Source organism: Spermophilus citellus, assembly GCF_964194105.1.
Source record: "Spermophilus citellus genome assembly, chromosome: 17".
NCBI classification, from domain to species: Eukaryota; Metazoa; Chordata; class Mammalia; order Rodentia; family Sciuridae; genus Spermophilus; species Spermophilus citellus.
The window spans coordinates 37,587,394-37,603,350 of record NC_138199.1 but is presented as its reverse complement, the minus strand read 5'-3'; the positions used below and the strand labels follow the sequence as shown (position 1 = coordinate 37,603,350).

Genomic DNA, 15,957 nt, shown 5'->3' with positions numbered 1-15,957 from the left:
GTGAGGCTGGCTTTTGAATATGCGATCCTCCTGTCTCAGCCTCCTGAGCTGCTGGAATTACAGGCATGTGCCTACCGTGCCCAGCTGCTTTTTTTAATATTTCAAAGTGTCTAACACATCAAAAATTATTGAAGAGCTGAGGCCCACTGGCACATGCCTATAATCCCAGTGACTTGGGAGGCTGAGGCAGAAGGATTACAAGTTCAAAGCCAGCCTCAGCAACTAAGAAAGGCCCTAAGTAACTTAGCAAGGCCCTGTCGCAAATAAAAAATAAAAAGGGCTAGGGATGTGGCTCAGTAGCTAAATGCCCCTAAGTTCAATATCCAGTACAAAAAAAAACAAACAAAAAAACCTTTTAGCTTCTAATCAAGTCAAACGTATGGGTTTGTTTATTTATAATGAATAGGATCAAATTTTTATGAGACTCTTGTAACTGCAAAATTACTGTCTCAAACTGCTGACCATTAAGCCCAACTTTACTCAATCTTAAACAAAAAATGCTGTTCAATAGTTATGAAACTCATCCAAAATTAAATTCATCCAATTTATATATATAAAGCTACTATATGAAAACATAGACACTGGCTGTACCTATGTGTGACAACAAATTTGACACTTGTCTGCAATAAAGATCTCCAATCTGACTTAAGATTTTTTTAAGATCCTTAATTTTAATAGTAAATATAATCTTAACACAAACTATTTTATGAATATGAAGGGCATAAAACTACTTAAAACTAAAAAAAAAAAAAACCCCACTGTATATTACTGCTATGCCCATAATAACTACTGACTAAAAGTTAATAATGACCAAAGAAAAACAGGAAAAAAGATATAAAATCTACTGAACCATGAAGAGATTAGAAGCATCTATCCAATGGCAAAGGAAATTAGCTTCATATAAATTGGATGGTGAAAAGGATTATGGAGGGAAAAACTGAGCAAAACTTAAAAGACACTTGGAGAGGCATGAAGCTTCAGATTAAACTGTAACCCAAGACATAGATACGGATTCTCCCAGAGACAGAAAGGAGTACAAGATCCCAATGTATTTCCTTTTGGTTCAGGAAAAACTACAGAAGTACATAGCACCTGTATCACCATGTGACCCTACCTCAAATCTAGTAAGTATTAAGGTCCTTAACCTTTACCCAGTCCCTTCAACCCTCTGAAATACTGACATCTTTTGTATAAGGGCTCATGAATTATTTAGATATGCTTTTAAAATTTCCAGTGTATAGGGTTTTCTCTTTTCTTTTTCCTTAATATTTTATTAAACCCAAAAACGGTACTTTATCATTTTTGGTATAATAGAACTTACTGGGTTCTCCCCCTGCACCCACACATGTCCCTTATGTGCTTAAAAAGAATTATAAAGTTTCTAAATTTGGGGTGAATTCTGTATCTACAAAATCATGTTTGATGTCTCTTTGGGCTCAGTCCTGTCACAGCAACATGGTTAGTCACCAAGAAGGTCAGAATGGTCATTAATATGGGAACCATGATGGTTTCTCCCTCCGAAAAATGAAAACTGTCAGCCAGCACACCAAATACACGTTTCTTATGTGGCAAAAGAAAAATAAAGGGACAGGATATGGGGATCTGGCATTGTAATGCCTGGGCCTATACCTCTACTTCTTCCCTCACAGTTAATTCTATCAGAAGACTGAAATAAATCAGAATCTACCATTTAAGACAATCTCCAGCCTATAATAAATGGGTCAATTTATATGGCAAGAAAGAAAAAAATTGTTTAGTAGTTGTACCACTTAGATTTTATTAATGTTTGGTCGTATTCTTATTGCTTGCCTTACCTTCAAGTTTTAAATCTTCCTGACTATAAACTTGTCAATTTCTCATACCATAGACATGTCATTTTTTTTTTCCTTTTGAGGGTCTATTGTTAGGCATGTGATACTACATACATATCTTCCATGAATTTTCTTTCAACATCACAGGAAGACACCTTTAGGGTAGTGTTTGCCTGGTCTTTTTCCATCTTACTTTCAACATTTGTTTTGTTTTTGTTGTGTATCATTTCTGAACAGCATATCACTAAGCCATTTTTTCTCATGTGAACCTTTGTCTATTAACTGGTGTTTTATATTTTTCTATTAGATTTTTATTTATTCCTACCCTTTTAACTTAGAGCTTTTACATAATATAGTTTTTCTTTTCCTTTTAACTCCTTTCCTATTTTCTTTACTCCTTTTTCCTACTGCTTTAGAAGTTATATTCGTGTTATATTACCATTTTTTCATGAGTATACTCATTTAAATAACATTTTCCTGAAAAAGTTCAAAATTATCTTCAACCTCCATTGAAATACAGACCTTTATACCCTAATGCCAATCACAACTTCTACCTATTGTTTTGCTTTCATTTCATTTTTAATCATCTTAATGTTCAATGTTATGTATGTCAGTATTTCTTATTTACCGTGCTTTTTTCTTCAACATTGATTTTTACACTCCATTCTGACCTTCTAGATTTTATATATATTTTTGTTGTTGTTTTGCAGTGCTGGGGATCAAACACAGGGTCTCACACAACCAAGTGCTCTATGCTCTACCACTGAACCACATCCCCAACCCTGGATTTCACATTATTAGTTCTTTCAATAGAGGACTCAAAGTGGTATTTGTTTGTTTTTGTTTTTTAATATTTATTTTTTATTATTTGGCAGACACAACATCCTTGTTCGTATGTGGTGCTGAGGATCGAACCCGGGCCGCACACATGCCAGGCGAGCGCGCTACCGCTTGAGCCACATCCCCAGCCCCCTCAAGGTGGTATTTGTAATCTGAGGTACATATCTGTATGAAAAAGTTTTTGTTTTTTTTTTTGGGGGGGGGTGTTGTGCTGGGGATTGAACGCAAGGACATATTATCACTAAGCTATATACATCTCAGCCCTTCTCATTTTTTGAGACAGGGTCCAGCTAAGTTGCTTAGGGCCTCACTAAAGTGCTGAGGCTGGCCTTGAACTTGCAATCCTCCTGCCTCAGTTTCCTGGGTTACTAGGATTACAGACATTCATGACCACATATAACATAGTTTAATTAAGTAGAAAATTCAAGGTCAAAGGCTATTTTCCTTCTGAACACTGAAGATTAGTTCATTATTTTCTATTCCCTTAAAATTTTAAGAAAACTACTATCAATCTTACAACCGTTCCCTATTTTCTCTGGTAGGTTTGTTATTTTCAATTCATAATTTACACTCTCACATTAACTTATATAGACATCAACATATTTTTGTCTCATATTTAAGACTAGTGCTCAATTCAAAATGTTCATCTACTTTGGAAAAGTCTCACCTTTTAAACTACTGATTCTTCCACTTTTTTATTATCAATCTCATTATTAGATATAACAGAACTTCCCAACCTTTTTCCCATGTTTCTTATCTTCCATTTTCACCTTTTTATCCAAGCTGAATTCTGGAAGATTAGATCTACCACCCACATTTACTATTTGGAAGACAGATCACATTAATCATATTTGTAATTATTTCTTTGCCTAGGACTTATATTAAACTTATCCACTTTTTTCAACTCCAGAAATAAGTGGCTCTTTTTCAAATTTATGTAGCCTTTTACTCTTTTAGGTTTTTAATAACCTTAAACATATAATAGTTTCACATTATCATGAGTTCTGTCATATAATTCTCATTTTGGAAAATTTTTCCCTCATGTTCTACAATTTTTTTTTAAACTGTGAACTGATTTTTTTTGACACTTTTTTTGGATTCCTTGTGATCTAAGCTGTGAAATTTCCTTCAGAAAAGTTTTATTCATTTGTTTTTTACCAGAAACACCACTGATTTTATCAGCAAAGACGTAATTTTTAAGTTAATTTGTCTTAAGGTTTCCTGAAACCTAAATGAATACTCAAATTGTGTGAAGAGCAGGCCTTACGTTACAAATTGTCAAGCAACGCATTTTACTCAATGTGCAAGCTTCCTTTTTATCTCTTATGCTAGCAGGTTATTTTCTAGTTCATTCTTTACTGGAGATATTGTCCTTGAAATATATAATCTGTAAGCATAGGATTTATTTAAGGGTTTCCGTTCTCACTACCTGATGAAACATTCTCAAGATTTCATCTCCTGTCCTTCCATAGTTACTTAGACAATAAAACCCAATGAGATTTCAATGACATCCACATCCTCCTCTCCAGGATAACTACCAAGTTAGTTCTATGTTTATCAAGGTGGTAGCTTCATTTTTGGCAACAGGGTTTGCCCCTTCTTTTCCTAACTTTTTGCCTTTTTTGGGTGGGAGTTGTAGATTTTCAAGATATTCACCATACTGCCAGAATAAGAGGAACCCTGACTCATTTTTTTTAAATGCATAATTGATATTATACTTGTGATTTAGCTCAAAACTCACCTTTGGGTTTGAATGTCATATTATGACTTAAAAATGTTTCCAATTTTCATTTATTACTAAACTGCTTATATTTTACTAGGTTTATGCCAGGCTTAGTGGCCCACGCCTATAATCCCAGCAACTCAGGAGGCTGAGGCAGAATGATTTCAAGTTCAAAACCAGCCTCAGCAACTTAGTGAGGCACTTAACAACTCAGTAAGACCCCTGTCTCTAAATAAAATATATGTAAAAGGGCTGAGAATATGGCTCAGTGGTTAAGTACCTCTGGATTCAACCATAAAAAATAAAAAGTAAAAAAAAAAAAATTTTTCACTAGGTTATAAGTCTATCCTGTCAGGTATCTGGAGTGACTGAGTCAATTTTATAGATTAAATTTACAAGTGTAGTCTGGAATGTTTATGGACATAAAATTAATGTTATTAGTTGCTTACGGGAGTTTAATATTAAGTTTATTCATTTGAACACCCATCAAAGAACAAGTCAAAAGCACTATTTTATACAGAGACAAAAGTATTTTATACATACTACAAAATGTAGAAATAGTATAACAAGGCTAAATAAAGCTTAAAGATTCTAGCTTTAACTGAATGTTAAATTAGAAAAGAACGCATATTAAGTAATGCTTTGAACAATTAAAAGGCCAATCTCAGCATTTAAAAAATTACTAAGTGACAAACACATGGGGTTTTGGTAATCTGAAGACCGGCATTAATCAGCTCCTACACGAATATGATACATAGAAAAGCCAGAGTTTTACAATGCAAACCCCTGAATTTTAATTTTCCATTAAAACTATCCAGTCTCATAAAAATAAACCATTTTTACATCAATAATAACATTAAAAATAAAAACAGACAAAAATGTTAATGAACACTATTCATTTAAACTTGATCAACTTATCCATAAGAGCAAAATTTTAATATTTTCAAACATTGATAAGCTACACAACTCCTGAGGAAATACTTGTATGCACTTCACTCGAGCTTTACCAGACTACATGACAAATTATTTATCTGGTAAAAGATGCACAAATGTCTACTCTGGAATAAAAAATCATTCCTCTTGGAATAATTAAACGAATTGAAGGCAAGGGGTAAATTTAATGAAACTATTGCCTCTTCCAGCAGGTGGGTAGATTCTATTTTTAAAAAATCAATATTCTGGCTCCTTAAGATCAACATTGAGGGGCTGGGGATGTGGCTCAAGCGGTAGCGCGCTCGCCTCGCATGCATGCGGCCCGGGTTCGATCCTCAGCACCACATACAAACAAAGATGTTGTGTCTGCCGAGAACTAAAAAAAAAATAAATATTAAAAATTCTCTCTCTCCTCTCTCACTCTCTCTTTAAAAAAAAAAAAAAAAAAAGATCAACATTGATCTAAGGAAAGTACATCAGTCTCCTGTCCACTCTTTCTTACTAATTTGCACATCTTTCCATTCTTCTACAAGACTGGATTCCAGGTTGGGGTAGCTGTTCTCTAAATTCTAACAGGTTGGCTCATAATCAAAATATAACAGGCTGCCCCAACCATATGGCTTCAGGAAATGTTTTCACACAAAGTGATATCTAATTCTCACGATGTCATGTATCAAGTGGATACCTGGGTCTCTGTGGCCTGTGATGTAGTCCAACAGCAGAGGGCCATCTGTGATCTGCTCGAACTGCTAAGTCAAGAGGACCTCCAGGTTCAGACTTTTTATTCTGGTCTAGCAAGATCTCAACTGGAGGTCCGAAAGTAACTAAAGGCTCTTTTTCTCTTCCACAAAACAGACAGCTACTGTCAAGCCTAACTACTTGGTGGAAGAAACTGCCCTTCCTTTGCTCTCTAGTTACGCACAGGAGCTTATCAATAATAGACAAGGCTCATCTTCAAGCTCTTTCAGAACAAACAACTAGAGGGGGAAGAACGACAGAGGAAAGTGAAAAGGAAACTGAATTATATGCAAACATCCCCAGCTTGAATGCGGGTGGTTACTGTACAGGGAATGACATTAGGTACGACTTCGTGTAAGGCAATGTACTTTGAAAGGGCTCCCAGAGCGTGAAGGCCCCCACCTGATGAATGGGTGAGTCAGGAAGGCCCAGCTCCACTTCGCGGATGGGGAAATTGAGGAATGAGGTGGCGAGATGACTGGCCCGAGGCCTCGCTGAAAGATCTGAGGCGGAGCGGAGAACCAGAAGCACCGGTTCTCAGGCTGATGCTCGGATCTCGGATCCCCCCACCAGCCCCTACGGTGGCGTAGACGGCCTCCGCCCCCGACTCATACACACCCTCCCCGGGAAGTCGAAAGTCTCCTCAGGTTCCAAGGACAAGGCGAAAAGACCGGCCCCCGAAGCGCTCCCGCCGAGATTTGGAGCCTGGGAGCGTTGGGAGCGTGCGTGCCTCCAGTCCAACATGGCGGCGCCGCGTCCGCCCCCCCACCCGAACCTCCCTCAGGCCAGAGGCTTTCCCACCGGGCCCTCCGGTAGGCGGGAAGACAGCCCAACCCCTCCAGGTCCCTTCTCGCCGCTGCCGCTGTTCGCTGAAGCAGTCACCTACCCGACATGACTAACGGCCGCGGCGCGGAGCCCCCAGAGCCCGCCGAGAACAAGGAATACAAGAACCAGGCGGCGCGGCGGCCGGAGCTGTTCCGAGCGCGGCGCGGCGGCCGGAGCTGTTCCGAGCGCGGCGCGGCGGGCTGAGGCCGATTGCGGGGCCCCGGCAGCCAATCAGCGGACAGTGGACGATACCACCGCGCCACGACAAGAGGGGTGTTTCTGCAGTAGGGCTCCCTCCGAAGTCTGAGGACTTCACTGTCCCTCTTTGTTCTCCCCTCCAAAAGCCATACCATTATTGAGAGGGAACAGAGAGGGGAATGTACCAATACCCTTGGCAGGCGGAGGAGGAAACTGGACTGACTCGCTCTGTCTTGTTTACAATCCTATTTCTCACTCTATGGGATCTGATAGAATTTGAGTTTAGGAAGCTAAATGGGGATTATCTTATCAAAACAAACTATTTAGTTAGAAAGTCCTTTCTCTTCCTAAAATTGTAAATGGTATATTCTAGTTCGCTAGGTTTTTGCAGCGGAGAGCTTGAACCAACCACCTGGGGGCGTTCAGATTCTGAGGAGCTCCGGGACCTAAAGTCGTGAGGACCTCTGGTACCCGACCTGCACAAAAGTGTGCATTAAAATGAAATCACGCCAGACGCAGTGGCACACCTGGAATCCCAGTTGTTCGGTGGGCTGAGGCAGGAAGATCACAAATTGGAGGCCAACCTCAGCAACCTCGAAAGACCTTGTCTCAAAATAAAAATTTTAAAAAGGGCCGTGTATATATAGCTCAGCGGTAAAAATGCTGCTGAGATCAATTCTCAGTATTGCAAAAAAGAAAGAAACAAAGCACACCTGACCCCGAGAATTAGGGAGGGCAGCGGATAAAGCTCTATTTTCAGTAATAACAGCAACTCTTCATTGTGTACACCTTACATCATCATATTTAATTCTCACAACAGACTGATGAAATATTTTCTTCAGGTTGCAGATAAAACGAAATTCACTTGCCCAATGACTTGCAGCTACTAAATAGCCGAGGTGAAGTTTAAAGTCGGGTAACTAACCATTGCTGTGGGTTTAATCAGACAAGACTAAGGACATTTTCCCAGAGGATATGACATCTGAGACAAACCCTAGCTGTTGAGCTTCAGTTGACCTGGGTGAAGAAATGGGCAAAGGATCTGTCCAGACTAGTTGTAGAACAAGTAAGCATTGGAACATAGGTGTAGAGTATAGCCTCCAGGGAAGAGTAGTAGGAGATGATGTCAGAAAAGTAGGAGGCTAAATAGCTGAGGCCTTCCTTCTAAAGTAAATTCAAGTTTGAACTTTATCTTCAAGGCAATGGGAATCACCCACCAGAGGACTTTAAAGGAGAAGAGTAAGATCAGATTTGTATTTTCTAGCTGCAGAATGAAGGATGCACAGAGAAGAGAGGTGGCTAAGAGCAGAGAGAACAATTCCATGACAGATGCAATAATTCTAGTGGAAGATCATAGTGCCCTAGATTCAAATAGTAGCTGTAGAGAGAGAGGTAAGTGTAGAGTATGTCAGATATACTCAGGGGTGGACCCAGCAAGAGTTGGTAATCCATTTGAGTGGGAGGGGCTAGTGCAGAGAGAGGAGTCTGGGGTGAATTCTGAATTTCCTACATACACAAGTGGTCAGATGGAGATGTCATCCATTATCATAGGAATCAAGAGAAACAGGTTGGGATGGAGGAGGAGAAGAAAATTCAGAATTCATGCCTTCAGGTCAGAAAAAAAAATGAAGTCACCTCATTATATCTGCAGTAATTGTGCCCTCATCTCTAGATAGAGAGGATCACAGAACCCTCTGGACAGGTCCAAACAAACAAGGCTAAAAGAATAAAAAATATTTTTTAAAAATTATTTTATTATGCATTTATCTTGAGACAGGGTCTTGCTATGTTGTCCAAGCTGGCCTCAAATTCACGATCCTCCTGTCTCAGCCTTCCCAGGGGCTGGGATTACAGGTGTGTGCCACCATATCTGGCTAAGAATAAAAATTCTTTCATTAATAAAAGCCACTGGATTTTTTGGCATCTATATTAAGGAAGGAAACCCAGAAGAGATAAGAATATGCACTATTAGGAGAGAGTTGAGTAGTAGGGGGAGGAAGGAGATCATATTGATTCTATTTTTTTAATCATTTTTTTTTAAAGAGGGAGCAAGCGAGAGAGAGAGAGAGAGAGAGAGAGAGAGAGAGAGATTTTTTAATATTTATTTTTTAGTTCTCGGCGGACACAACATCTTTGTTTGTATGTGGTGCTGAGGATTGAACCCGGGCCGCATGCATGCCAGGCGAGCGCGCTACCGCTTGAGCCACATCCCCAGCCCCTTATCATTGTTTTTAAAGAAAGAAATGCAGAACGTGTTGCTCATCGTTGCTCCTTAAATTTGTATCCTGATCCATCCATTCATTCATTCTTCAGTCAACTACCATTTCCTGGGGTCTTCTTGGAAAGCCTTGGAAATAAAAGTTCTTCCAGGAACTTCTCTTTCTTAACAGCAATGATAACAAACCTGTGGCTCTGATCAACTGTTGAATGTGCTAGTGAAGCCAGATTTAAAGTTAGGTAGTCAGTGTAGTTAGGTAAATCGGGTCTAATATCGAGTAAGATCCAAAATGGAGGCCATGTTAAGAATGAATTCCGGAAAAGCAGAACAACTCTTGGAATATTAATTAAGTCCAGGAAAAGCCCAAGGCCTTCCCACCTACATTCCATCACTGAAAGAACTATAAAAAGGGGAAACAACCGCACTTCCACAGATTCCACCTCTTGGGTCCCCTTCTTCCTCCGGGAGAAGTCTTTTCTGCTGTCCTTTAATAAACTTCTAATTTCCACTCTGACCTTGCCTCGGCGTGCTTCTCTGGTGTTATACTTCAACATTGGGGAAGCAAGGATTCGTCACCCGTCAACAGCGGTAACACTAGGCTTAGAGGAAGCAGAAGTTGTTCTAAAAACACAGGTGAAGGGAACCTCATCCCTGTGAAAGTGAGGGGATATCAAAGAAGGAAGCCTGTAGGAGGTACCTGCCACACTGAGCTTTGAATATTTATTTAGCAGGGGTACACCAGGAACAGCATGCTATATTTGCTAAACAGCAAAGGGCCTGTATTTGCTATACTGGGTGAGTACAGCTTTGGGAATTACAAGTGGTTCCCTCTGGCTGATCTGTGGAGTTGCAAGGATGGAGAGTTGTAATAAACAGAGTGAAAGATGTAGGCAGAGCCACATTCTGAAGAGCCTCTTGTGCCTTATGGGGGAGTGTGGACATTAAGCTTAAAACAACGCATTTAAGAAGTTAATTGAAGGAGTAACATTTAGTTTAGTATATCCATTATCTCTTTTAATCTTCTGTACAGGCTTATGAAATAAAGACTGTTGTTATTCATGTTTTGTAGATGAGAACCCGAAAGCTCAGAAAGGTAAAATTCACAAATTAGAGACAGAAACAGAGTTCTTCTTACCAGGCCCTTGAGCCAAGCTCAGTGATCTGTTCATAGTGTCCCTGGTGGCCCAAACTTGAAACAGAGAACTCACCCCAGGTCTGCACTGCTTAGGAGCTTCTTTCCTAGGGTCTTTTTCTACACTGACTCAGATTGACTTGTGTATCCTGCCTTCCAGGCTTTTGCCTCACAGATGATACCCGTGGGAATGATTATCTGCAGCAAGGCTTTAATCTTAACCCAATTATTCTTCATACCACCAGATCCTGCTCTCTGGACATCCTGACCCTAGGCTACATATTAAGGGAAGAGAGCAGGTGTATTTCACACATCAGTTTTAGCAGATGTTTCTGGGAAGATCTTTTTTTTTTTTCAAAATATTTTTTTTTTAGTTTTAGGTGGACACAATATCTTTATTTCACATTTTTATGGTGCTGAGGATCGAACCCAATGACTCATGCAGGCTAGGTGAGCACACTACCACTGAGCCACAACCCCAGACCCCTCTGGGAAGATCTTATTCCTGGATCTGTTTGCCCTGATCCATTCCTCATATCCTCACATAAGAAGCTGCCCCTTTACAAGTTGTATAATTTCAGTGTCAGAAATTCCCTCAGGCAGAGCTGGGCCTGTGGTTCAGTAGTAGAAGGCTTGTCTAGCATACTCCAGGCCTGATTCCATCCCCAGTAAACACACACACACACACACACACACACACACACACACACACACACACACGTCACTTTCAACCAATGGGAGACCTCGTGAGAAATTAGATGGGAGAAGAAAGAAAGAGGAAGAAAAGGAGAAGAGGGTTCTTTCTTCCCCTCCCCCTCCTCTTCGACCTCAGGGGATGCCCAGAGGCCAGTTTCCCTGGCTCCTGGGCTCCAGAACCACTTCCTCCTCTTGTCCCTCCAGCCTATGACTGGAAGAATCTTGTTGCTACAGATAATTTCTGAGTTGCCTCCATCTCCTGTTGAGCTTCCCAACACTTCCACCACTGTCCTGCAGGCCTTGTAAGAACATTGTGAGGACAGTGGATTTACCTACAGTGAGTGAGAAAAGAAGCCATCAGAGGGAACAAAAAGGCCTGACCTGTTTTACCAGGATTTCTCTGACTTCTATTTTAAGAATGCAGTAAACTGGGGGCTGGGGTTGTGGCTCAGTGGTAGAGCACTTGCATAGCATGTGTGAGGCACTGGGTTCAATTCTCAGCACTACATATAAATAAAGAAAATAAAGGTCCATTAAGAATACATACATATAAAGAATGTCATAAGCAAGTGTAGAAGCAGGGAAAGGTCATCGCTCAGACCAGAGTAAAACCCAGATTACAGTGAAACCCTGTGAAACTCATGGTTGTACCACATAATTCAAGGCTTTCCTGTTTTGCCAACTTGTTCTGGCTGGGTACCATAATTCCTCTCTGAATCTCCTCCAGTGGGTAGCACAATACCTGACAAGATAAGCATTTTTTTAAAGGAGGGAAAAAAAAACCTTGCATTTAACAACTGAATAAGTAAATGACAACTACAGCAATAAAAAAGAATATGCCGTGTCTCTCTGGCTTGTTTTTAAACTCCTCAAGCTTCAGGACTTATAGAGGGCTGGGGTTGTGGCTCAATGGCAGACCGCTTGCCTAGCATATGTGAGGCACTGGGTTCAATTCTCAGCACCGCATATAAATGAATAAAATAAAGGTCCATTGACAACATATATATATATATATATATATATATATATATATATATATATATATATATATAGAGAGAGAGAGAGAGAGAGAGAGAGAGACTTATCTAGGACTTTCCTGTGTCTCCCAAGGGGTGCAAAGTAAGTGTTCCCTGAGCAAGTGTTTGTTGAAAGAATGACAGTCACTTTGTGCTAAGTGCTGTAGGCAGTGTGTAGCCATTGTCACCACCTCACCCCTCCAGGAAGGTGTCCCTGGAGCTGTGTTCCTGTGGCCTTCCTCGAGAGCAGGCTTCCAGGATGATTTCCCTGACGTTCCAGCATTGCAGCTGGAGCCTCCTTGTAAATGAGCGGACTGCCCTGCTCTCCCGACTGTGGCAGGCGCTTCCTGTTTGGGGTGGAAGGGAACCAGACATTTTCCTGTTGGTAGGTCTTTTAAGCAAAGCACCAGATGCTGAGCAGGTCCTGGCCCAGCCTTTCGGGCCAGATGCCTGGTGGTTCAACAGCCTTTATGTGGAAGGGAAGTGGGCACAGCGCCAGATTGGCCAGGCTTTTATTGTGCTCCTTGCAAGTCCCCTGGGCCCTGGTGTGAGTAAAAAACAAACCAGAAGAGGCTGACGCCTTGCTAAACTGTGATGAGCATTAAGGGAAATGGGCTGCTCCGAGCCAGTGAGCATTGCCTAGGGAGAAGGTGCTTCTGCGACTGTGCTAGGGCTGGCTCTGGTGTGTCATCTGAATGCCAGCGTGCTCCAGCATGAACCTGTGCACCAAATACCTCAGTGTACCCTTGTGTCTGTGCTCCACTATCCAACACTTCACAGGATTGAAGTTACTAATTGCCTAGCTTGCTCCCCATAGCATGGCAGGGTAGTACACAAAGACAAAAATTCTCTTTGTCCCATTTAAAAATGGCAGTAACTCAAGAGAGGTTAGTTAACTTGCGAAAAAGTCAAAATTTAAAACCTGGTCTGTCCTGCTCCATATTTCTTGCTTTTCCCAGACCCACATGAGCGTGTGTGTGCGTGCGTGTGTGTGTGTGTGTGTGTGTGTGTGTGTGTATGTGTTTTCAGGAGAAGGCAGGCAGGTACACTTGTGAATGTGATCCAGACTGACAAGCTCACACCCACATCTGCTGGAGAGAAGACATCTGTCTTCCACAGGCAGAGGTGGCTGCCAGAAAGTCAGGGCTTCTGGAATTGCAATTCAGCCACAAATGTGAAGGCTTCAGCGAGTAATGGCCCAAATGATCCCACAAGGTCCTCCTGCCTCTAACATTCTCAGGACTCTGGGGAAAGCCTCTCTTCGGCTCTGTCTAGCTCATCTCTTGTCCTCATTGTTCCTCTATTCTTCCTATTCTTGTGGTTTCCTCAGGTTGGTCTTCCCATGAGTGCCTTTCTCCAGAGCCCAGAATTCCTTCCAATAAAATCTACTTTGTTTTCTACACACTTCCTGAGAAGGAGGAAAGGGCAGAGACAAAGCTGATTGTTCCTCTTATTATCAAGAGAGAAACTGAGGCCTAGAGGTTTCTTGTCCTGGCTCACACATCCGGCCTGATTCAAGGGATCCAGCTGTGACCTTCTGTCAGAGGAGGAGCAATGGCCCCGAGTGGCAACTGCCAACCACTCCTTTTGGCAGACAACATGCCTAGACCATGGCAAGAGTTCCTCAGAAGTCCTGTCCACTCTGGGAGGCGCTGAGGATCCGAGCCAAACCACAGTGCTGAAGGAGGAAGGGAGGGGAAACGGCTCTTTGAAGAGGTATAGCCCAGCGGGCTTAGAAACCCCTCAGCCAAGATGGGATGGGAAGGGAGGTGAGAACTAGACCATTGGAAAACCCAGAGGTCTCTCTCTCTCTTAGACACAGCTAGTTAATAGTTAGTGATTCTGTGGGTCTGGAATCTGAATTTTGGTACAGGAGGATGATGGGGATTGAGCCCAGGGCCTCTCACATGCTAAGCAAGACCTCTACCACTGAGCCCCCAGCCCAGAAATCTGAATTTTTAATAAGTGTTTCTCGGTGATTCACTTCAAGTGACCCAAAAATCACATTTGATAAACTGGACTTGGGGCAAGATAATATAATATTTAAGGGTCCAAGATCTGGAATTATACCATCCAGGTTTGAATCCTGGCTCCATTACTCACTTTGTGGACTCAGATAAAGGATATAATCTCTCTCTCTCTCTCTCTCTCTCTCTCTCTATATATATATATATATATATATATATATATTTTTTTTTTTTTTTTTTTATTTACTTACTTACTTATTTTTGTGGTGCTGGGGATCAAACCCAGGGCCTTGTGTATACAAAGCAAGGACTCTACCAACTGAGCTATATCCCCAGCCCCAAGGATATAATCTCTATGCCTCAGTTTCTTCATCTTTAAAGTAAGGCTATTTATAATAATAGTGGATTTCTCATAGGGAAGTTACAAAGATTCTATGACATGAGTTATGTGAAATACATAACACATACACAGCATATTGTTAGACCAGGACGCAAGAAAAGACCACTGACTCCAATTAAAATCAAATTAAAGCAAGCTTATTATTTTGACCGGCCGGGCTGCCTTTCCCTCCCAAAATGGTGGGAACAAGACAGCCCCCCACCTTTCCTATAGCCCAGCTTTATAGCCCAGAAAGTTACACAAAAGGGGGGTTACAGATAACAGAACTCTGACAAGCATCACACTAATGGTAGTTTACATTTTTTTTTTTTTTTTTTTGCTGGCCCCAACATCAGAATTTATGAGGACCATTAGAGCCTCAGAGAGGGTTGTTGTCTGGCCAGGGAAGGCCAATATTTATGAGGTGTCACTAAAGTTTCAGAGAGGGCTGCTATCTGGTCAGAGAGCCAGGCATGGGTGAGTTCAAGGCACGGGCAGGCATACCAAGCTGGTTCAGAATTTGCAGTAATTTATAGTAAAGCCGAAATTAGCTTTTCATGGCTTTGTGGCAAAATGGCTCCCAATTTTAATAAAAGATCAGGTTGGGTCTATCACATATGTCAAATTTGTAACAAGTATTAAGCATTATTATTTGTTCTGATTCCTCATTCCCGTTCCTATCCTCATTCCCACTCCCACAAGAGGAAGAAATAATGATATTGGATCAATATAAGGGCTTGTCACTGCAGCATTGCTTTGGACAGGGTTCAACTTTTGAGCACATTTGAATATCTCTGCTTCAAAGCCGTCTCCCTCCCACTACTCTCCAGATACCCTCACTGTGAAGGGAGTCTCTTTCCAATGAACCGACTTGCCTTTCTCATCTTCTTTCCTCCTTGGATCTCTTTCCAATCCCCCAAGCCTGCACAAAGTTCAAAGTGATTTGGCTCACGTTGTGTCCTAGAAAGTAAAAACAGATCACAACAGGTCATTTGTGAGGGTTTGTGGGTTCTTAGGTTTTGAAGAAGATCACAGAATTTGGTGCTTGAGGATTAATAAGTAATCTTCAAAAATGGAAGGAAACCAAAGCCTCCTGCTACCCAAACTCTAACCAGGGAAACACTGTGTCTTCCTGGGAAATGGAGACATGAAAGGTATGGTTGAAGCCCAGGGCAAGTGTAGGGTGTGAGGTGGGGAGTGTTCTGCCTTAACTTTTGTACAGACTTCAAGTTGGATGGCACCTCAAGGATACCACAAGCACAGGGAAAGTGGGAAAATGTCAGAATGTGATAAAATGAACCAACCAAGGAGACAAAAGGGAAACAGAGGAAATTACCTCTCAAAATGCAGCAGTGGAGCTAACAGGTAGGTGTAGAAAAAGGCAGGATCAGTTCCTGTCTCCTCCCAGATATTCAGCCCTTTAGAGAACCATATTTTCCCTCTCTCTCTTTGCAGTAAACCAAAATGGAGAATCTCTGGGA

General features: G+C 41.4%; 1 protein-coding gene across 6 annotated transcripts in view; it reads right to left on the bottom strand.

Moving 5' to 3' along the window:
• The window catches only part of TAF15 (TATA-box binding protein associated factor 15), a gene marked incomplete at its 3' end in the record, with an annotated part of 30,894 nt that extends 23,854 nt beyond the window's left edge, over positions 1-7,040 (bottom strand). For all 6 annotated transcript variants that reach the window (XM_081271865.1, XM_081271866.1, XM_081271867.1 and 3 more), the window contains exon 1: positions 6,932-7,040. In XM_081271865.1, the coding sequence (XP_081127991.1) occupies positions 6,932-6,938 (7 nt within the window). In that variant the 5' untranslated portion in view covers positions 6,939-7,040. The remainder of the gene's footprint in view (positions 1-6,931) is intronic.
• Between the last annotated feature and the right edge of the window lie 8,917 nt (positions 7,041-15,957).